The sequence below is a fragment of the Calonectris borealis genome, chromosome 2 (assembly GCF_964195595.1).
Source record: "Calonectris borealis chromosome 2, bCalBor7.hap1.2, whole genome shotgun sequence".
Taxonomy (NCBI): domain Eukaryota; kingdom Metazoa; phylum Chordata; class Aves; order Procellariiformes; family Procellariidae; genus Calonectris; species Calonectris borealis.
The window spans coordinates 48629244-48652783 of record NC_134313.1 but is presented as its reverse complement, the minus strand read 5'-3'; the positions used below and the strand labels follow the sequence as shown (position 1 = coordinate 48652783).

The 23540-nt window shown below is 41.8% G+C and overlaps 1 protein-coding gene and 1 long non-coding RNA gene across 2 annotated transcripts in view; one reads left to right on the top strand and one right to left on the bottom strand.

Moving 5' to 3' along the window:
- Nucleotides 1–382: 382 nt before the first annotated feature.
- On the bottom strand, nt 383–1795 carry LOC142078795 (uncharacterized). The gene is made up of 2 exons (XR_012672349.1): nt 1641–1795; nt 383–612 (listed from the first exon to the last, which is right to left on the bottom strand). It is a non-coding gene; the product is annotated as an uncharacterized LOC142078795 (long non-coding RNA).
- ASXL3 (ASXL transcriptional regulator 3) overlaps nt 1280–23540 on the top strand; it is a 135077-nt gene continuing 112816 nt past the window's right edge. The window contains exon 1 of the mRNA XM_075141911.1: nt 1280–1662. Within this exon, the coding sequence (XP_074998012.1) occupies nt 1609–1662 (54 nt within the window). The 5' untranslated portion in view covers nt 1280–1608. The remainder of the gene's footprint in view (nt 1663–23540) is intronic.

Sequence of the window (23540 nt, the reverse complement as noted above, 5' to 3'; positions counted from 1 at the left end):
CATTTCCAATTAGAACATAAAGATGAGGAGCAAGAGGCGGATGCGTCTGCAGCCGGAACACTGTACACCATCTGAGCACTCTTCGAGAGTGTTTTGGGAATGCTATCAGGTCGCCACTTCTGCTTCCTTCAGGGCTGCCCCCGGTCCTTTTCTAGATAAAACAGCCTGAGCGTTGTGGTAGCTGGGAGTGATTTTATTTTTTTCCCCAGTAAACTGTACACTTGTGGGAAAATGAGGTTTAATGTCACCAAAGGCAAGAAGGCAAGGCGGAACAGGGGTGTTGCTGGGAGAGGAAGGAGGGAGCAAGGACCAAACAGATGGATACAGAAAAGCCGGGATAATTTTTAACTCATTTCAGTCTGAACAACAAACGCCAGATATATTTCAAGAGTATTCCAAATATACTTTAATATTAGGGGGAGGGGAGGAAACAGGAGAGAAAACCCACATCACAGTATCCTGCAACTCAGGAAGGAGTGCCAAGTCCCTTGCTTCGCATTTCATGGGTATCTTAATCCTAGGTCGTCCAATAAAAGAAAACATCCTTCAGCAGTTTTACGAGCGCAGCACATCAACTCCTTTGTTTACACTGGAACAAGAAGATGTTCTTTCCTGTTCCGACAAGAAAAGGAGTTAAAACGCTACCGCGGGATCCCTCCGAGCTGGCACCCATTTGGCCGGGGTTTGGTTCGTCAGATTTCGGCACGCGGGTCGAAACGAAGCGAGGAGGGCACAGGCGGGAACGGCCGCGCCGGCAGCCGCGACAGCCGCCCCGCGGCGCTCCCCTCAGCGCGGCCCGCCGCAGCCGGCCCGCCGCCGGCCCGGCCCCGCCGAGGCCGCGGGCTGCCCCAGCCGTAGGTAAGCGCCAGCGAGGAGGTCGCACGCCGGGGGAGGGCCGGGCCCTATTTTCGGCTGGGTTTACCGAACGCGCGTTCGGCGTGACACGGGGGGGGACGCAGCGGCCTGCGGGCGACGCGTGGGAGGGGGCCCCAACCGCAGCCGCGGCGCCGACACTAACAACCGACGACGCCGACCCGCGCGGCCACCGGCCGCCGCCCCCGCCCCGGCAGCGCCCTCAGCGCCGCGTCCCCGGGGAGACGCCCCGCCCGCCGCGCTGCACCACGGGAGTCGTAGTCCGGCCCCGCCGGCCACCCTTCCCCCCTCGCGCTCCCCTCCCCACCGCCCCCAGCCCGGGGGGAGAGCGGCGCCGCGGCCGCTCTCGCGAGGCTTGGCGGCGGGAGCGCTCTCGGGCGGCCTCCTCGCGAGGGCGGCCGCCGCCGCCGCGGGGATGTTTGGTGCGGGCGCCATTCCCCCGCGTGACGTCATAGTGCATTGTTGTGAGCGTAGCGGAGCATCCCTCAAGCTGTCAGCTGTGCCGCCGCCGCTGCCGCCGCTGCGGGGAGCCGAGCCGGCCCGGCCCCCTCTCCCCTCCTCCTTCTCCTCCTCCTCCTCCTCCTTCTTCTCCTCCTCCCCCGCCCCTCCCGCCCCGGGGGCTCCAGAGCTCGGTGTCACCGTATCATTGTCCGTGCGGAACCCCTCCGGGCCCCCCCGCCCCCCCGGTCCGCCCTCCCCCCGCCCCCCCCAGAACCACCTCAATGAGATGCAAACATGAAAGACAAGAGGAAGAAGAAGGACCGCACCTGGGCCGAGGCTGCCCGCCTGGTAGGTGCCGCGGCAGCATTGTGTGTGTGTATGCGTGTGTGTGTGTGTGTGTGTGTGTGCGCGCGCGCGCCGCGCGCGTCCCGCCGCCGCCAGCCCGGCGCGCTGCCCGCCGCTTTGTTGCCGGCGGTTGGGGCCGTTGGGGCGAGCGTGCGTGTGAGGGAGGGAGAGAAGGAGGGGGGGAGAGAGAGAACGAGAGACTGTGTGTGAGGGAGAATGAGTGTGTGTGAGGGACTCCGTGTGAGAGGGAGAACGAGAGACAGAGCGTGCGTGTGTGAGGGAGCGTGAAGGAGTGTGTGTGCGAGGGAGTGTCTGCGAGTGTGAGGGAGTGCCTGCGCGGGAGTGTGTGTGTGTGAGAGGGAGGGTGCGAGTGCGAGGGGTTGGAGGGAGGGAGAGTGCGAGGGAGCTTGTGCGTGTGCGAGTTAGTGTGTGAGGGGAGAGGCCGGGGTGCCCCAGCGTGAGGGGAGCTCGGGCGTGCCTCTGTGTGTGTGTGGTGGGGGCTGTTGGTGAGGGGGTGCCTCCCCCCGGCGGTGCCGGGGCAGCCCGCTCCGGGCGTGGGTGAGCCGGAGCTGGAGGTACAGTCCCCGCCTGGAGAGGAGAAATAGCTACATCCCTTCTTCGGTGTATGTGTGAGGAAATGCCTATTCTTTTCTTCTTTTGCATGTGTGTGTGTAAATAGCCAGGGACTGTTTATATCTCTGCAAGTTCATGCATCAGATATCCCAAGAAAATCCCTCCTTTGAATTCTAGGGAAAAGTGAAATATCTGGGAATTGCCTTTTCATCCCTTTAGTGCGGACAGGAGGACTGGGGTGAGGGGTGAGGACGTTAGAGAGAACTCTGTTCTGGGATTTCCCTTCTCCCTCTCTACTTCCCCCAATGAGCGGGGAAATATCCAGGGCAATCGAATCCACTTCTGGAAAGGCTCTGTGGCTCTGGAGAGCTAGTCCATTCCCACTTCATTAAGAAACTGTCTCCCTTACCCTACTGTATCTGTTTTCATGATTCCGTATTATTGTTTGCTAAGTGTAATAGAGCACATTGTTTATGTTGTTTTTCAGTTTCAGAGTATGTATGGGTTCTATCTATTCTAGGAATTTTACAACAAACAGTTATGCACAATACAGCATGTATGGTTGTACACGCTTTATGTGTGTCTTCTGCAAAGTTGTGTCTGGTTCAGCTTCAGTTGAGTGCGTAGAAAGATGACAAAGCTAGAAAGACAGGCTGCTGGTTATATTGCTTTTTGTATCTACACCAATTTTATCCTTTATCCATCTCTGATACAGACTTAATTACTTAAGTAACATGTCTGTGCTAATGGTGCATCTGTTCTTCGTAATGGGTATTGATATCTTATTACTATTATTTGTTTAGTTGTGAAGCTCATTTCTTGTAAAAATGTTTTCACCTTGTTGTATGAATTCCTACGTAGGAAGTTCACCCTCCCTCTCCCACATAAATAATTATAAAGTATTAGGCACTACCTATAGATGTCTCTGTAAGCTGTACCGAGGTATTCTTTTATGCTTGGTCAGTGCTAAATTCTGATATGGCTCACTGTACATCCTACAACATTTTGTAATAATGCGGCTTCAGTGAAGATGTTCTGATGGCAGTGTCGCTAGTGTGCTCTCGTATTTCTCACGATTGTAACAAAAGTTTAACTGCAGTAAAACACTCACCGTTGCCAAAATAATTTTGGCAGTGGGTGTTGCTACAGTACTTGTTCTTCCATGCTTTAAACTGGCAACATGTATTCAGAAGTCTATAAAATACATCAAATGCTATTCTAACTTTACTCTTTCAAGTTGCTGCTGCAGTTGCCACTGTAAGCTGTATTTTGTTTGACGAATGTGCATAAAGGAATTTCATTGTGTATCGAGTAAAATTGCTATTCCCATGTGGTCCAATATATGGAAAAGTTTAAAGCCTCTGCAGAACAAAGGCTGAGCCAGTGCTGAGGAGAAGGACTAAGACTCTCTCTTATTTTCATGATGTCATATCACCTCACGCTCCCACTCGAAGGGTCATGATTTGCTAAAATCGAGTAAAAATGATACACTGCTGTATATAAGTGGTGGAGATACACCAGGTCCACAGTGTGGTTTTGTCTAGCCTCCTGGGGTTGCCCAGTTATGGAGAGCTTGTCCCAAGTCTATTATGTGAATGATACATAGTGCTGCTCACACCAACTACAGTCTTGCAACAGCCTTTGCTTGTACAGTGACATATGTTTGCAAATCAGAATGAAAGATTGAAGCCAAAATTGCCACTCCTTACAGTGTTTTATGTTAGGACCCTGATAGTTCATTATGACTTCGTTTTCTTGGGATACATCAATAACGTATTACTGCAAGGTTTGATTAAATCAATTTCTTTCCAACGCCAAGTAAACAATGAAGTGATTGATACCTACTCACAAAAAACAACTCGTGAATTACTTAGATCAATATGTTGTAAAATTGTATGCTGCTGAATTATTTTTAGGAACAAGAGGTTGAATTAATACATACAGCAAATGTATGGATATTTAGGTGTTAAATTTTCTACAAAAGCTCTTACATTACAACAATATTGGGCTTTCAAAATGAAGTGCTAAAAAGTATGAAAGGACAGAGGTAACATTGCTGGCATTGCTTTTTCACTCTGTTGTGCATGTTCATATATTACAATCTAGACTTGAAATGACATACTTGCATGCTAGTTTCCCAAGTACTTTAAGTTCGCTCACGAGAGCTGCTGATTTTTCATTTTATTTTCTTTGTTTGATGTGAGGTGCCATACTTCATTTTCTATACAGCTTTCAAACTCAGTGCTAAAATATATTTTTCTTTTATTGTACATACATAGCTATTATTAGCAACACCCAGTAGCTTCCCAAACGTAAATGTTTCTATACTTATAACATGCCTGTGAAGTTAAGTATTTTGACCTCTGCTTTACCCATGCAGAGTTGAGGCATGGAAAGATTAAGTACCTTACTCAAAGCTGTGCAGGAAATCTGTGGGAGAGGCAGTTATGATACCAACAGTGTCTCCATAGTAGTTCTGTTTCATAGTCACAAAATCATCTTCCTTCTGTGGCTACACTTTTTCCTCATTCACTCTCTATTACTATTTCTCTCACAGTAATTATGAGAGAAATGGATATGGTCATGTCTCTATATTCAATCTATATTGAAACTCATAATGCACCATGTAATAGTTATGGATAAAAAGGAGCACAAAAACTGGACTCGAGCCTGAAATCATTACACAGCTCTCCATTTCCCACATTCACAATGAAACATGCAGAAGTACTTTAGAAAAATATATTACATGACAGTCTTAAAATATATTGTAATGTGTAAGTCTAAGTGGTGAGGCTCCAAACTGACAGTCAGTGTTGCATTTACTGTTTTTTGGTATTTGATTAAAGGGTCTTTGAAAACTTAAGTTCCTGCAATGCAGTGTTTTTTCAAGCTGTTCCCTTAATTTTTAAAACGTAAGCAGGAAAGGACTCCCATTATATTCAGCTCTTGCTGTAAATACTGTGTATGTGATACAGGGAGTAAACCAGGAGCCACTGGCATGTCCTGTATTGGAACTTGCATTTTGTGGAAGAAGTCTCTCTGCAGAGAGTTGAATCTCTCTCTCTGTGACACACTGCTTTCTCCCTCATGCAAGTCTGCTTATCTTAGGGCAAGGCATAGCCCAGCTTACAAGCATTCCTGAGAAATGAACGCATGTGCAGGATCAGTGGAATGGTGGCATACCACTAACAGTTCATGTTACAGAACCCATTTTGTAGAACACACATTTTTATGGACAAAATTGCAACCTGTCTTTACAACCTGCCAAAGGACATATATGTGATGTAGACCTGATATGTCAACTCACTTTATATTTTGCAGCACACTACAGCAATGCTTATGTACGACCTGGGCATTATCTCCATACCAGTTTTCTGCTTTTTATGTCTGATAGACTAAGACAGAACACTTAAAAGAACGAGAACAAAAGAAAATCTTTAAAGGAAGGAGGAGAAACATTCTATCTTTACTCTTTCAGTTGATCCTCATTTGATGAAACTGTGTTGTTGTTTTCTGGTCATACGTGGAACTCATAAAAATTGAATAGAAAGGTTAAACACTAGTTTAAAGAATTTGTAATGATTCCTTTCAGTGGAAAAAACTTGTATCCGTTTAGTTTCAGCTGTTCTTAAAACTCACAAGGACTCTCAAGGAGTTGCTGATGTCCTGAAATAGTGAATTCTGCCTTTTAATAATTTCATGCCATAAGATACTGCATAAAAAATATTGAAATGAAAAATACTGAGAACAAAAGGTGTCCAAGGATACTCTGTCACACAAGAACTGATAACAGTTTTAAGTAGGTAGCAGTGATCCAACTTTTATCATTTGACTGCTAGACACAATCCTTTGTTATTTGTGATATAGAAAGGCGAGAGAGGCCTGAACAAAATGAGTATAGGCTGCTTATTTTGGGAATGCAGAGCTCAATGTATGCATGAAGCATAGAACATCTGCCTATGAAGGGTGATAATTTATGGTAACATTTTAAAAAGATTTTTTATGAATAGCTTGCCCTTATTATGGCCCTCCTCTCTTTCCTGTAAGAGGTGTTTTGAAACACAGTTCAGTTAAGTCTCTACCACTAGCTGACAATAAAGCAGAAGAAAATCCCAAGAATGAGAACAGTAGTGCTTGTTGGGTTATTCGTGTGTAGGATCTCCTCTCCAGTATTTTTTCTCTTTGTTCTCCAAATTTCATTCTGAAGAAAAGGTTTTCTTGTGTTACTGAAGATTATGTGCTTTGCGGTGCTATGGAGAGTCCTCATGGTTCAGGTGACGTGCATATTGGGTGAGTAATATCGATACCTTAATTCTTGTATTTCTTGCACTAGTCTCCAGACAGGATCTAGCTCTTAATTAAGAGTTGTTCTCTTGCTCCTGTAAACTTTAAGAAAATTATACTAATTAATTAAGGAAACAGATGCTGAAAAGCAACCAAAGCCCGTTGGAATTTTTAGCTTGCATGTTGCTGTTTAATGTGGCTGGCTGTCCAAAAGCTGATTGTTGCTTCATCTGGTCTGCTAAGATAATGTAGTTGAAACAGATCATATAGTGGTATGGAAGTATTTTACATTACATCTTCATATTTGAAGACCACAAATGAAACAAAAAATTAGAAGAGTAACTTCTGTGTAGCTAGACCATTGATGATAATCCCTTTGACTTTTATCTTAAGTCTTCGCTTTTGTTACTATAAATAACATTTTAAAGCATTGTGTGAAAGGACCTTCATGTATCTTTAAAAATGGGAGATTTGACATAACTTTGTTTTATGGTATTAAGGATTTCTTTGTTGTTGGCTTAACAGAGACCTACTTTTATTTCCATATTTGTTCTGAGTTAATTCTTTTTCTAACATGCAGAAACATTGTGGCTTGGGAAGTTTTGATGGCCTTTTTCTTTGATCCACAATCAATGCTGCTTTGAAGAGCTATATTTTATTTTGGTTTGCTCTAGGGTTTCCTCCAATTTGTTTTATTCAAAGTAATTTTTGCACTTGTTAGACAAGGTTGAACCTGCACTTTTTTTTTTTTCTAACCTCCTGTGGTTGTGTTTTAAGTGTCAGTATTTTATTTTGTTAGTATGAAATAATACAAAAATTAGTGTGTTTTAATATTTTTTTATTTTAAAAGGTGATCTACAGATAAAATATAAATTTAATCTATTTCAGCTCACCTTTTGCATTCTTCTAGGGCAGACTGAGAGGAACGAGATTCTAACTCTTATCTTGAGCAGCCCTGTGACCCTTGGCATCACAGACCTTTAGAAAGGCAGGAACCCAACCCAGGAATGGGATCTGTTCTCAGTAATGTCACATTTCTATCAAAGCAGGGTAACATAGGAGAAAACCCTTACAGGAACCTAAATATGAGCATTCAACAATGTGAAGGCATTCTCAGTGCCTTAAGGTATGATTTAATGCTCACTGTTATAGTCAATGCTTCCAATGGCTCCTGGCTTACCTTTCTTTGTAGAAGAACCAATATTTTCCTGTCATTGGTCAGTTGCATGTGGAACTGATGGAATCACAGTGAAGTAGTTTCCACTAACCACACCCAGGGCCCTACCCACCCTTCACAACTAGGTTGCTTTGGATTTGCTAGCACAGTTCACCAGTTCCCTGGATCAAACCATGTCATTGCAGCATCCTAGTCTGGACCACTGTACTTCCTGCTGGAGCCTTTCTTTGTTCTTTATACTGTGACCAGCGGATTACAGTCACTTGGAGAGTCATTTGCTAAACTTGACCTCTTGGCTTTGGAGTAATAATTGTTGTTTGTTTTTTTAATGTTGTAAGCTTCAAAATGTTCTCCCTTTTCTTGGGTGTGATGATGATAATCTTGGCATTCCTTGTAAATAACAATAACTAAATAGTGGCCTCCTTTTCTGCTATCAAGACCTGGGAGAAGATGTGATTGTGGAAATTATTTCATTATGTTTCCATGAGTTCCTGTTGCAACTGACCAAATCCTCCTTTTGAGGAACTTACAGACTGAAGGAATCAAATATCTTAGTCTTCACTCTGGAACAGTCAGCTTCCAATGCAAAGGCAGAACAACAACCTGGAATAGAGCCAGCTCTAAGCAACACATCCTGGTTCAGCCCATTTGCTCATCCTGTTAGTTCAGGTAGCAAATCCCCATGCTGCTCAAGGACAACAGATTGGCCATAGGTGGCCCATTTAATCTCTTAGCAACTTTGAATGACAGTCACCCTCCCCAAAGAAACCCAAATCATTGATGTACTGGCCCTCTGAGGCTGCTCTGTCTTTGTGAAGTCCTGCTAGATAGTATCCTATTGCTGGAGTTACTTTCTTGGGAGGAGATGTACCTGCTGGGAATGTAAAAAGGGTAGAGAGGTACCTTCTTACCTGCAGCTAATCTTGGTTTGAAGGGATGACCTACGTCTTTCTGAATATCATACCTTAAGCAGACCACTACCTAAATATATTCATTTATGACTATAGTACTTTAGTACAGACATCATGAGTATTAGGAGACAGTTAATAAGCCATCTGAATCAGTGCATGCCTTCTTCCTAGAGCCTCTTTGGTGTCAGTGCACTGATTCGCGTTGGGGACTGCACTTAGTGTTGGAGGGGTCTGGAGCAGCACTATTCACTTTGGTCTACACAAACTCTGGTGTTTCTGACACTGGAACAGGAAACTGGGAAGGATCTGAATGTTAAGAGTTCAGCTCTCTTTAATGGCTTGAGCTCAGCAGGACAAAGTCTGTGTGGGCCCTGGTATGTGGCTTTCCTCAATATTGGAGGACCTTTTAGGTGAGGTTTTTAACAAATGGGATCCAGCTGTTACATTGCAGGTTCTGAGTCTGATGTGGCATCCTGTATCTCAGGTGTCTGAGGAGACTTGTTTTGTAGTGTAGCATTGAGTTTAGTTTCTGTCTGACAACATTATCAGGATTGGCAACCACAGTTCAGTCTGTTTCTCTGGAATCATCAGGGGCATTCACAGACTCGTTAAGAGGATTGGGCTATAGTTCTCTGTAGAAGACATTCCAGGTCATGTCCTAGATTATTGTTCATGATTTTGGAGCATCAGAAAGTAATTTATTTAGAAGGCACACATTACATACTTTGTTTTAAAACTTGCCCTCCTATATACATAGATTGGTCTAGCCAAGCCTGTGATGATGAGAATCTCCTCACTGCTTGTAGAGGCTCAACTCTAGAGATCATTAACCTCTGGGTGACAGTAGCATCCTATAGAGCATAGTCTGACTTACAGATAACAACATTTTCTAAACAACTACAACTTCAAAAGTGTTCCCTGACAGACAAACATCTTGAGCTAGAGCCATGTCCGGGACAACCAGGGGATCAGGCCCAGCCAGCACGGGTTCACGGAAGGCAGGTGCTGCTTGACCAACCTGATCGCCTTCTATGACCAGGTGACCTGCTTAGTGGATGAGGGAAAGGCTGTGGATGTGGTTTACCTAGACTTCAGTAAAGCCTTTGACACTGTCTCCCACGGCATTCTCCTAGAGAAGCTTGCCGCTCACGACTTAGACAGGTACACTCTTCGCTGGGTAAAAAAACTGGCTGGACAGCCGAGCCCAGAGAGTTGTGGTCAATGGAGATAAATCCAGTTGGCGGCCGGTCATGAGCAGTGTTCCCCAGGGCTCAGTTTTGGGGCCGGTCTTGTTCAGTATCTTTATCAATGATCTGGATGAGGGGATCGAGTGCTCCCTCAGTAAGTTTGCAGTTGACACCAAGTTGGGTGGGAGTGTTGATCTGCTGGAGGGTAGGAAGGCTCTGCAGAGGGGCCTGGACAGGCTGGATCAATGGGCTGAGGCCAACTGTACGAGGTTTAACAAGGCCAAGTGCCGGGTCCTGCACTTGGGCCACAACAACCCCAGGCAACGCTACAGGCTTGGGGAAGAGTGGCTGGAAAGCTGCCCGGAGGAAAAGGACCTGGGGGTGCTGGTTGACAGCCAGCTGAACATGAGCCGGCAGTGTGCCCAGGTGGCCAAGAAGGCCAATGGCATCCTGGCCTGTATCAGAAACAGTGTGGCCAGCAGGAGTAGGGAGGTGATCGTGCCCCTGTACTCGGCACTGGTGAGGCCGCACCTCGAATACTGTGTTCAGTTTTGGGCCCCTCAGTACAAGAAAGACATGGAGGTGCTGGAGCGTGTCCAGAGGAGGGCAACGAAGCTGGTGAAGGGCCTGGAACACAAGTCTTATGAGGAGCGGCTGAGGGAACTGGGGTTGTTTAGCCTGGAGAAGAGGAGGCTGAGGGGGGACCTTATCGTGCTCCACAACTACCTGAAAGGAGGTTGTAGTGAGGTGGGTGTTGGTCTCTTCTGCCAAGTAACTAATGATAGGACGAGAGGAAATGGCCTCAAGTTGCACCAAGGGAGTTTTAGATTGGACATTAGGAGAAATTTCTTTACTGAAAGAGTGGTCAGGCCTTGGAACAGGCTGCCCAGAGAAGAGGTTGAGTCACCATCCCTGGAAGTATGTAAAAGACATGTAGATGACACGCTTAGGGACCTGGTTTAGTAGGCATGGTGGTATTGAGTTGGTGGTTGGACTCGATGATCTGAGAGGTCTTTTCCAACCTTAATGATTCTGTGATTCTTTTATTTGGTTTGGAGAACTTATTGCCGAAGCTATTTTCTCTCTTTGTTGTTGTGATCTTCATTAAGTATAGACAGGATCAGGAATTTAGTGAAGTAGTCATTCTAGTCAGGGTTTATATTGCTTTATCCTGGTTAGCTTCCTGTATAACTTGATGTCTAGAGAGGGAAAAGAGCCTTAACCAAAGCGTACATCAACCTTTTGAAGGTCAAAGTTTTACTCCATTTCAGCTGATTCTTAGCAGCCTTGAGAACTTGCCTAACTATGTGTAATGATTCACTATAGTTGATGAGATGCCGTGTGAAATGTCTACAGAGTCTAGTAAATCACAGTCAATCTTCATGTCCCAAATGATTTTTTTCTTGCCTTTGCGACATGAACTTCTTTATAAAGATGAGGCTCTACCGCTATCATTGTATTGCCAAAGTATTAACTTCATCCTTCATTAAGTGATAACTTTCTATTTCAGTTATTTTTCTTTCAGTTCCATCAATTTTAACTGAACAAATTCCACATCCAGATGTTTCAATACATCTATTGATGTCTATTTCTGGATAAATGTTAATTCTTTTTATGCCTCAAAATTCCCAGTGATCCACCAGCTGCTGGGATATCTATTGGCATTGCTGTATCAGAGAAGCATGTGACATTCCATGTCACTACCCCTATCTGCCGATATTTCCTACCAAGGGTAATGGGAAAAATAGACCCTTATTGGCCATAGCCTGCTGTCATTCTTCTGGATCAAGATTCTGGCAGCTATCTCAAAATTATCACACTCTCTGATCACACCAGCTTTTTTCATCTCATTTGGCATTTCTGTCATTTAGAAATTCTAGACATGTAAGACCAACAAGAACCTCTTTGGAATTCGGTGTTTAGAGCGGTAAAAGCATCTTGATTAGAGCTATACATCAATAATCATAGAACCGATAATTATAGGAGATGAAGTTGGAAAGGGCCTCAAGGTCACCTTGTCTGTTTAGACTTGAAAATAAGTCACATGCCCCAAATTAGTTTTAGTTTTGTGAAATCAATAAAATTGCTTGCTAACTTTCATTACCCATAGGAGCTAGGACTTCTCTGGCCTTTGCCAGAATCTGGTCTTGTGGGATTTCACATCCTACTTAAAAAATGGGAGAACTAAGAGAATAAAATGATTATGAAAAGTTGTCCGATGGGCATGATTTAGAATTCAAATACATCGTTACCTCGTTTTTTCTGACAGTGACTAGACAGAAAACATCAATTTTCTTGTACAGATTGAGAATTCTGTATCCATTTAATGGTGCTCATTCACATTCTCTGCTTTTTCAAGGCTTTTTTTGGACTTAGTTTCTGGATTTTTTTGTCAGTTTGACGTAGCAATGCTGCAGCAGGTTCGTACTTAGAGCAGTAGTGCTTAATGCGTTCTAATCTATTTCATAATTTGTTTCATTCATAATGCAGGTTTTTGAGACATTTTGCACACACTCATCTTCTGTTTAAAAAAAAAAGTATAATAACTTAGTGGGGCTCACTCTCTAGCTGTGGAATAAGCTCAGTAAATCGCTGTTGAAGACATTTTCGAGTAAGTTACTGTTGAAGGTATGTTAATACCTTTTTGTTACTGGTTTCAAGATGACCCATAGCTCCACAAGTGTGTACCTTCCTGAAGATGTTGGGGACTACCAAGCATTGGCCCGGATTCTTGTACTGAGGTCTCCTGATTTGAAACAATTTTTTTTTTTTTGGCCAAGAATAAGAAAAATCTGTGTAGCCAATTTTGCTACATTGGCAATCCTTGTCAAACAGGTTGTTTGTCTTCCTTTTGTCCTGTTCCCGGGATGCTGTGCTGTCGAGTTGTGTTGCATTATTAAACATCTCTTGTCTGGTAGGCACACGTCAGCAGAACGGCTGGACGGTTCAGCAAGTGCTTGGGTCCATCAGGCCAGATCACAGACAAGAAAGGGGAAACAGTGGTATAGAGCATGAACTGTCTTTTAAAAGGCTACTAATCTTTTAAAATAACGGTGGAGATTCTTGTGATGATTTACTTCACCCTGCCCAGTACTTCTGTGCAGCTGGAGACTTTGAATATAGATCACAGTACAACGGTGATCTCCTGGGCAATAGCTGAAGTGCTTTTTGCCAGGTATCCCAGTAGGAAGTATCTGATGGGGGGACAGAATAAGGATTGCATGTTTTGATGTGGTCCCTCGAATTCCTAACTTAGCAGCCCAAATCTTATATATATATATCATGTCAAGTATTGGGTTACAGCCCTGCGAGACTGACTGGGAGAATCATAGAAACAAGTCTATGTGCCTGGGACTTTTGGTCTGCCCATAACGAGCCCCAGCATCCTTTGGGTAGACAGTTAGCAACAGCAAGAAATGGACACTGCTCCCAGCTCTTGGGTTGGTCCAGCTGTGTGGTTGTTTCATCTGGCAAATCAAATTCTTCAGCCTAAAATGCTGTTCTAACGGTCAGTGTTCAGGGGTCAGCTGACTCACTGTCAATTTCCCCTATCGCTTTTGGAATGAGACCTACGTATCTGAGTGGAACTTGTCAATGATAACCAACCCTATGTCTTTGTGTTGGACTGATGCTCCTTGTCCTTAGTAAAAGTCTGTTAGTAAATACAGTGGTTTCTAGAGCATGGGATTGGCCCCCGAAGAGCAAATACTGAAAGAAAGTGGAATTACTGCTTCAAGCTGGCTTGAACACTGCAGTTACCTTATGAAGAAGGATCTTTTCTGCTCTTTGTGATACAGTGTTCCAACGATGGTAAGCCCCACTAGGTGGTTGTGATGTTAAAACATGCTCTTTTTTAGAGTTCTAGAAGCAGTTAAGAATGAGAGGACTGTGGCTTCACAAGGTAAATTTAGAGATTTTTGTCAGTCTGGCCGTACAAGTTACTGCATGCTGTATACATGCATTGCTGATGCTTGTTGCATTTACTAAGTACCTCTTAGTAACTTTTTAGTACCTGTGCTATGATCAACCCTTCACAGTAAATGGTTGATGTTCACTGTAACCATTGTGGGTTGTTAATTTAGCTTCCAGGCCCACAGCAGCAACCTGAGGAGGAGACTGCAGAACTTATATAGGGCTGTCTGGGGAGTTTTCCAATGAAAGAGATCATAAACGTAGGAGAAGTGAACAAACAGATGTCTGACTGACTGAAGGGTGCAGGATACAGTGCAAGAGATAAGCAATAAGAGGAGTGCGCAGGGTGAAACGCCTTGAGGATAAAGTCAGTGTCTGAGCAATCATTTGAGCTGTTGTGTTTCATGGACTCCAAAAAGATAGTCTTTCAACTGGTCTGTGAACTATGGATTGAAAATTTCAATAGAAGATGGAAAACTTGAAAAAATTTTGGAGTAATAGAGTCAAAGCAGTTGATCAAGAATGTTTTGTATGGATTTTGGAAGCTAGATCAGAAAAGCATTGTCGTATTGTCTTTTAAGCTGTTGAGAAAAAACAACCAACCAACCAAAAAAAATCTAAAATATCTTAATCTGTCAAATTAGTTTGGCCTAAGTGGGATTTTTTTTTTCTTTTTCTTCAGGGACCTGTTAGAATTTTTTGTAGATTAATGTCTAATGAAATAATTGTTCCATTGCAAAAGAGAACACTTCTGTCCCCATTAATTTGTAGGGTTACCTACTTTGCTTGGAGGTAGACTGTTTGACACATTATCAAAACATTCTCATCTTACTATAATTCTCTAAATCTTTAACACTTCCATTAAATTAAAAAACAACAAAAAAAGAAAATCTCTGCCTGTGTAGTCAAATTTAACTATCCTTAATGAGGACAGACTCAATTTCATACTGTAATTTTCATGCGCTAACTCATCATATTAGTGTCTGAGCTGTAGGAGAATGTTTCAAGCTATTTAAAGGAATGTTAAATAAAGTAAAATAATGCTCCTGTCTTCATTCTGAGCCAGATCTACAAAAGTGGCTGCCTAAATAACTGAGGTTGGTATATATGCATGGTGGTTGGGAAACACTTCTGAAAGAGTTGCAAAGAGAATAAGAGGTTTAAAAAAATTTAAAAATCACTGCACCTGTTTGCTATTATCAACATTCTTAGAGCTGTTATGGCAAGAAGCTTCATGTGTTAGTTAAAGTGTTGTTAAATGTTGGCGTTAATTTTATAGAAAAATACGGGTGTGGAGGGGGAGGGAAGGGATCTGGGGAAAGCATTCTGAGGATTAATGTTCTGAAAAAAATGAGGTTTTAAGTGCTACATACATACATAATAATAGTTATGAAGCTTATTACTTTTAGTACTTGCATACGTTGTCTGGGATTAGTAGACTAGAATGAAACTGGGTTTATGTCTGTTGGCATGTCATGTGGTGAAAAGAGTGCGTGCCTGGGTGATACTGATGTAATCCTGGGGAGAAAAATGATAGTGCTGCATTGGGAAGCAGTGAAGAAGAGATGGAGATGTTCTTGTACCAATGAGAAGTAGAACAGCAAATATACTGAAGAGAGGAAGAAAAAAAATCTATGACTGACAATGAAAGAAATGAGGAGAAAAAAAAACCCTTCTGAATTCTAGGATAAAATTGCATTTCATTTGTTTGTTTATTTATTTTTCTACCATTTCACTTAATTGGATAACCAGCTAACGTCCCCAAACCTTCATCTTTAAAGTTTGGCTCCTTCTCAAACTTTGGGAGTATAAGGATCACAATGAAACACCAAGATGGAAAAAATTCTGTCTTCTCTCCTCTGTAAAAGACAGGGCCTTTGTCTTGGAAATGAAATACTATGTTTTGATTATGTTGCATTCTGTTTATTTTTAGAACAAATTTCATTATGGGCTATCTCAGCCAAAGGAGTATTTTTGAAATTATAAGTAATCCTTTGAAATAATTGAAAAGACTGATTTGTCTTCTGAAATACGCTCTCATCCACTTGGTAGTAAGATCTCCTGTTGGAATTTTCAGAAGTGGTTTCAAATTATCTTGCCCAGGTTATTTCTAGAGCAGCAAAAAAAAATAAATCTCCTAGAATCTCCATGTCCAAAAGTCTGTCTGACGTAATGCTTGAATATGAGACTGTGGTAGTTTTCTCGTTGTGATTCTGGACACCTTGGTTTATTTTTGTTTTAACCTCAGAGGACATAGCATGTAAATCTTCTAAGTATAATTTTATGTCTTTGGATGAGATTTTCTGGCACAGTTAAAGGAAGATTGCATTCCTGGATTTGAACTGTAAGGCTAATCTCATTATTAATTCTCATTGTTTCAAAGATACAGTATGAGTTCAGTAGTTACACTGGAAGCCCAAGTTGAGGCAGTGTAAGTTTTCCATAAAACAGTTTTCATTTTTCTGTTCGCTTATTGCTAGCTATTTTTGGAGGGAAATGGAAGATATAGCTAAAACAGGTATTATTATCAACTTCTAAAACATTAAATCTAAAATGATGTGCCTAAACCCCATAGACATTGAATTTATTTACCAGTAGCATTTCCTAGGAGCTAACAATTTTTACTGCTACATTTGCTGAGGAGATGTGACTTTGGGAAAACTCAGATCCTCATGTGTATGTTTGTTGGTGCTCACAGAAAAAGAATAAAACCCATCACTGAATATACTGTATAACAGCCGTGTTTTACTCTCTCTTGGTTTGCTTTTCTTGAGTTATAATTACCGCCCTGATTGGTAACAGTTGAATCTGTTCAGTGTATAGTGAGGGGTCTTAGGATAAAAAATATGCTGTGATATTAAGGACCCTTAAAAATAGAAGCTTGTCTTGAACAGGAAGCCTAGCTTTATGAGAAGTCTCTGTATTTATATTCCTTTATAAAATCCTCTGTGATTCCTCTCTGCTGACCAATTGCTTTGTTGTGGTTCTGAAGTTCGGTGATGGTAGTTGCATCATGTGTATGGCTGATGGCCGTTTCTCACTGTAACCTGGTCAGTGCTTGTCCAGCTTGACTTGGAGGGGTCAGCCAGTCTTGTAGCTTGGAATAATGACTTCAAGCAGGGTCAGGAGTTAGGAGCCTCCACAGCAATTGCAGATTATCCTGAACATTTTCAGGTTTTCTCCCCATGGGGGAAGACATGTTCTGTATTTTGGTTTGAGATCTGATTACAAACTATTGGTTTAACAATCAGCATTTTGTCTCCTTACGAACTCCAGTTTTGAAGTTACAGTTCACCTTTCTTCTTTAAAGGCTGGAGGTCCTATTGAATTTGTTTACCTATGCCAAGTGATTGCTCCTATTGGTTTAAATCTCTAAGGGAAATCAGCATCCACCTGGTAGACAGTTGTACTGATGAGGACCCATTGATTTTTCTCTCCTATCCACTTACCATCAATATGAAATGTCCTTAGCTTTCATGATACTTCTTCCCTGCCATAATGTTGCTCTGTTATCTGCCTGGTCTCACTGTCAGGGCTGGTCTCAGTTGCTGATCACATTATATGTGGATGTGATTAACAGCTTGATAAAAATGTTTAAGTCAATATTTGAGAAGCCTAGATAAAGATAACTCTTTGTGGTGAGAGCTTTTTAATAATGTGTTCTATTTGATGTAAACCAATGGTAAAGAATTGCTGTTTTTAACAGAAAAAAACTTTTGTATCGAGGATTAAAGTTTACCTGGCTTGGCATGATTTAGCAGTATCCAGAAAAGGAGAATTTAAGAAAATACGGACAATTCATGTTCCATTTTGGAGGAAAAATAATTCTTCCCTCTTTAGCAGAACTTTTGCTTATCATGTTTTTTTCCACCACAGTATTATCTGAAGTATTTTCTTTCATAAGAAGGAGTGGAGAGCATGGAAACAAAATATTCTGTGCGCATTTCTCTGAAGTGATAGGCTTTTGAAATATTATTAACTTAAATTTAGGATGGTCAGATTACTTTGCAAGGTCCCTGGGAAGAAGTGAGCATGTAACTTTTGTCAAAACTTGAGGAAAGCTGCTGCTTCTATCCTGAGAAGATATATGAATGCAAAACACAGATGAATGTATATGAATGCAAACACAGATACAGAGCCATTATATGTTCTTTCTAATCTGCCTGTATTGTGACAAATGTTTTGTAGTAATAGTTGTTAAATAGTGTATTTTTCAAATCTCTAAACAGATGCTACCAAACATCACTATAAACCACCAGTATGGACTTCAGTTCTGCAGTAAATAGTGTATTTAACAGAACAAGTGTGGGTGGACTTAGGTGATGAGATGGGAGAAAGGACTATGTAGAAAGACTGATAAGAAGGACTGAACAAATAAATGACACAAAATGGATATGAGTTAGTGAACTGCAAAATATTGTCCTATTTTTGAAAATCTTAGATGAGTAATTGTCAACTGTACCATCTGTAAGTAATGTGGGCTTCCAAACTTGTGGCAATTAAAACTGCCTAGCATCCCACTCCAGCCCTGTATTTTATTCTGTGTACAAGTCAGTACTGAAGACTAATCTCTTATGACATTAATCGTCTCATGAGGAGAGATGGAATAAATCACAGTAGCCCTTCCTCTCTTCACTCATGAAGATAAATGCCATAACACGATGGCTGATCTTTGTTATGACACTAACCATTATATATTTAACAGAGATAGCAAAATCCCACTGACAGCTAACAAAAGAATTCTCTCTTTACACATTCTATGAGAAGGCTATATTTCTTTAGTTCAAAAACATGACTTATCATATCTGCTTTCAGAGCAATTTAAGCAGTAGATCCAGATTGTGCCAGTGAACCCAGTTCTGTACACAATGATGTCATGATTCAGACTAATGAAAACCGATGTGAAATAATTGTGCAAGCTTTGGAAGGAATAAACTGCATAATATCCAAGGACTCTCTTAAGACTCTACTCCTTTGTATTGACTGTTCTGACAAGAAAGAATCATGCTCCTATTTAAAACAAACAAGCAAGCAACACCTCACACCCCTCCCCCCCCCCAAAAAAAAAAAAAAGGCAAAAAAATAACCCCACCAAACCCAAAGCTTCATCGTTTTTCATTTTGTGGAGATTTCGGTTTCCTGTTTTGCCTCCAGTACTTGAACAGGTGGGCTGGAGGAACTGAAAGTGGCTTTTTGTTGTGTCTATGATTGCAAGGGACACTTAATTTTTCCAGCTTTATCACTTGCTGTACACCTCTTGGGAATTTCCTTCCAGGTTTTCCATGTATTAGATGCATTCTGGTCTTTCTTTCTGGGATAAAATTACTAAGAAAGATTCTTAGTAATTTTCTGCATCTCTGCTTGCTTATTAATTCGAAGGGAGTGATGCTGTGTATCATCCTGTGAGTGAGGAACAGAGCAAACAACTGAGTTGTGAAGTTTTATGGACTTCCCTTGTGAGGTTAAGAGGATCAACATGACTTTTACTGGCTTTTCACCTAAGCACCAAAATGTGCTGTAAATTTCATGAGGTAGTTTCATGCCATCTATCTGACAGAATTAAAATGGAAGTATAATTTTTACAGTTTTATTTTCATGTTTGATGTCGTTAACCATATTTTAGTAACATGGATAGAAGTACTTTTTGGTTGGTTAGATATATTCATGGTGTATCAACGGAGTCAATGTCAGTTGCAGCATGAAACTTGTCTTACCCTTTTAGTGGGTAGTTTTACCTGGATGAAGAACTTAAAATGGCTGAAACTAATAAGAATATTTAGGTAGAGTGCATAGTTTAAAATATTTTATTTGTATTCTGCTATCTTCCCCCTTCCCCCCCCCCCCCTTTTTCTTTTTTTTTTTTATCTTTTTTGCCTTCTGGAAATCTTAGGTCTGTATCTTTAGGACACTGTCTAACAAGATAAGCTCTGATAGTAAAGCAATGGCAAGAAAACGGGCATAACTGTCACTTCCTGTTAAATTTGGTACATTCAGAGAGTAGCCAGTAGGAATTTTATTTCTCACATTAAAAGTAACCCTTACACATTACATTTGCCTGAGGAAATTAAGCTATGAAGTCTTTCAAAACAAACACATACTCATTTTCTCTGATTTTTCTGGGAAGTTTTACTCTTCATATTTTTTTTTATTTTACTCTGCTGAAACATAAGTTGTAGAGCAAACCTTTCAGTGTCTCAGGAAAAAAAAATCTGTATCAGCTTTCAATAGAGAAAACAGCATATATGGAAGCAAATATGTTTGGGGTTTGGTGCTGCTTAGTATTTTTTTTCTTGTTCCCTTAGTAGTGATGAATATATTCACGCTGGTGGTAGTTCTTTCCTCTGTTATCTGTAATATAAAGGCAGCTGACAGGGTACTCATACCCATTCTGCTCCATTAGTTCCGGTCACCTAAGCATGGCCTCGCTTCATTTTGTATAGGGATAGGTGCCAAAGGGGAATTTTTATCCCTGCTGGCATTAGAGGCATTTCAGGATTATGGCCTGTGTGATCACTGAATGAGTGCAGATTTCAGCAATGTTTTTGGGTGGCAGAGCTGTGTTTTGCTCTTGGCCCCTTCTCTGGAATAATGATTCGTAGTTGTAAAGAGCTTTGACCCATGTTTTTCAACTGGGCACACTGATACAGAAATTGAAACTTCTACTCTAAACTAAATAGGCAGAGAATATGGTCTACAAGCCATGGGAGGTTCACAATACAATTTGTCCTGTCAGCACCTAAGAGCTACAGTGTACTGCTAGCTAGCTATTCAGTATTGACTACCTTGGCAGCACTTGTGTACCTGTGTGTGGGTTTTGGGGAACGCATGGCAGTGGACTGCATCTGTATGGATGTTTCAGGAGGTAGAGGACATAAGAATGTACTGTGGGAGTGTACTGCGGTAAGGACAAGGGAAAAAGGTATTTCAGTAGGGATGCGGGAAGGGGGGAGATAGGGAAGTTAGGGGTATTGCAACACCTCAAAAGATGAGAGTATCACTTTAAGAGCAGAGAAAGGCTGGGCAGAGTGAGAGGCAATGGGGTACTGTGATAGAAAACAAGAAGAGGTATGGCTTGAATGGCTAAGCAGAAGTCTGGAGGTTGGACTGCACTATCGGAATTGAGCAGTCATTGTGAGAATCTGGATGCTCCATTGCTTGAACTGAAGCCCTTGCCAGTAATCCCGCTGCTAATAATGGAACCCATACTAGGGTAGCAAGTTTGACATCTTGCTCACTGGGGTATGTATCTTTGTGCTGGTTTTGGCTGGGATAGAGTTAATTTTGTTTACAGTAGCTACTATGGGACTATGTTTTGGATTTGTGCTGAAAACAGTGCTGGTAACACAGGGATGTTTTAGTTGCTGCTGAGCAGTGTTTACACAGAGTCAAGGCCTTTTCTGCTTCTCACACCACCCCACCAGCGAGTAGGCGGGGGGTGCACAAGAAGTTGGGAGGGGACACAGCTGGGACAGCTGACCCCAACTGACCAAAGGGATATTCCATACCATGTGATGTCATACTCAGCAATAAAAAGCTGAGGGAAGAAGAAGGAAGGGGCGGACATTCGGAGTGATGGCGTTTTGTCTCCCCAAGTAATCATTATGCATGATGGAGCCCTGCTTTCCTGGAGATGGCTGAACACCTGCCTGCCGATGGGAAGTAGTGAATGAATTCCTTGTTTTGCTTTGCTTGCATGCGTGGCTTTTGCTTTATTTATTAAACTGTCTTTATCTCAACCCATGATTTTTCTCACTCTTACCCTTCCGATTCTCTCCCCCATTCCACTGCCGGGGAGTGAGCGAGGAGATGTATGGTGCTTAGTTGCCGGCTGCGATTAAACCATGACAATCTTTGATCCTGATCTTACAGAAATCTGATAGGATTCTGTGTGCTGACTGGGTTGATCCTGTTACAGTCACTGAGGTGTTTATGGATCTGTGCTGACAGAGCCTTTAAGTAAAAGTTCCTGGTTGCTCGGACAGGCTGATTGCATTAGTAAAGAGAGAAATATGAAGGTTTCCTTCTGTTTCAGTATGTCAGACCAGATCAATAAGTAGTTATAAGTCAGTTGTTTAGGGTTGAAAACTACCCTATGTTTTCTCCTGTGATATATGAGGCCACTAGCAAGATGATGTTGCTGCTAGAGCTTGTGCCTTTTAAAGGAATAACACAATTGTATGTTTAATTGCAACTGAATTGTAATCCAATTTCTTTTGAATTCAAAATGTCAAGTGTACAGTTTATCTGGAATTTCCAAAGCACTGTTGCTGCCTTTCTATCAGTTTAAAATATGACATTATAAATAAACTTTAAAAAGAACAATAAAAGGGTCCAGACATGTCAGAACAAGCCTCAAACCAGCCAGTCAAAGCAATGGAATGAACAATCAATCATTCAGCTTCTTTCTTGCTCTTTCCTTTCATTCAGTGTTTTAGGAGATGATAACGCCTTACGTATCTATCTGGCAGGTTAGTAAAGCTAGGCGGTTTCAGACTGACTTGCAAACAAATTCTACAGTAAAAGTTCTCTTGCAGGAAACACTCTCCCAGTTGTTCCCTGTAGTTCATGCTAAAGGAACCATAAAGTACTTTTGACTGAAAGAGGGCTGGGGAAAGATGTTTTTTGGGTGTACTTTAAACCATTTGAGGTCTACAGGTCAGTAGCATTACCTCTGAACCTAAAAACAGTGTGGACTAGCAAGCATGCATGTAACTGATGTTAAAACTTAATCTAATGTGTTTCAGCAGGTTTAGGTATTTTTGTGTGTTGCTTTCTTGTTCATATTACATCTTTGTTCCTTTCCTTGCTTGATTTTAATTTTCTTTCTTATCTGTAAGTGATGCATGGATTACAGAGACAAATTCATAGTATAGAGCATACCATGAAAGACCTGTCTTATGAAATGCACCTTCTACTCAGATTTGGTAATTTCCTTATTGTAACTGTAACTGCAACTGCTCAAAGACAAAAGTCCTACCAGGAGAATTATTATTCCTATTTCAGCTTCTTTTAATATTTTAGTTCTTAGTAACTACTCTTTACCTTTCTCTTAATCACCATCAGCTAGAGCTCCATGAATGTCTGTTTGAGAACTTATGTTAAAATAGGTTGTAGTACATCTCTCCTTCTTATTTTCATCCCTCTTTCCTCTTTTTCATGTATCATGTACCCTCCCTCCTCTTGATCTTCTTGCCGTTTTCTCCTCTTCATCCATCTCTATGCACTTCCTTTCTTCCCCCACTCTGTACCCTGCCCTACCCTCCTCTCGTAACCATTTACCCATCTTTCTTCACACAAAGGGCTTTGAACTTTTACCAGGCTGCTGATAATTCCCCAGTGACTAAAGCTGTTGGTCAAAAATGAATACAAAAGATTTGAGTGGGGCATTTCCCACAATAGAAGTCAGTCCTCCTGTTAACCTCACACAAGCAGCTGGAAAAGACAATGCTGGATTTTTTCCAGGATGCTGTTCTTCTACCCTGTTTGGGACTCCATCTTTCAATTCATTAATTTAGTAATGGGTGGCTAGAAAATATCATATATTTTCTGCTTAGGAGAAGGAAAGTTATTTTTCTGGTTTTCTATTCACCCTGCTGTCTTTGGGCATCAAAGACTGTCTATTGTGCAGTTCAGCCTGACTTGTATTTTAGCTGTTGAGTGGGAGCACTGGCAACAACTGTACTGTTCCTCTTTTTCCTCCCAAGTTATTTAAATAATGTTCTAAAGAGAATTGCTTCAGTTTGTGAGTAGTGACTCAGCCTATAGTTTGACCAAGCAGCTGTGATAAAATGATCCTGATTTTCGTCAGCTATCTGACCTTCAGATCCCTGCAGGCAG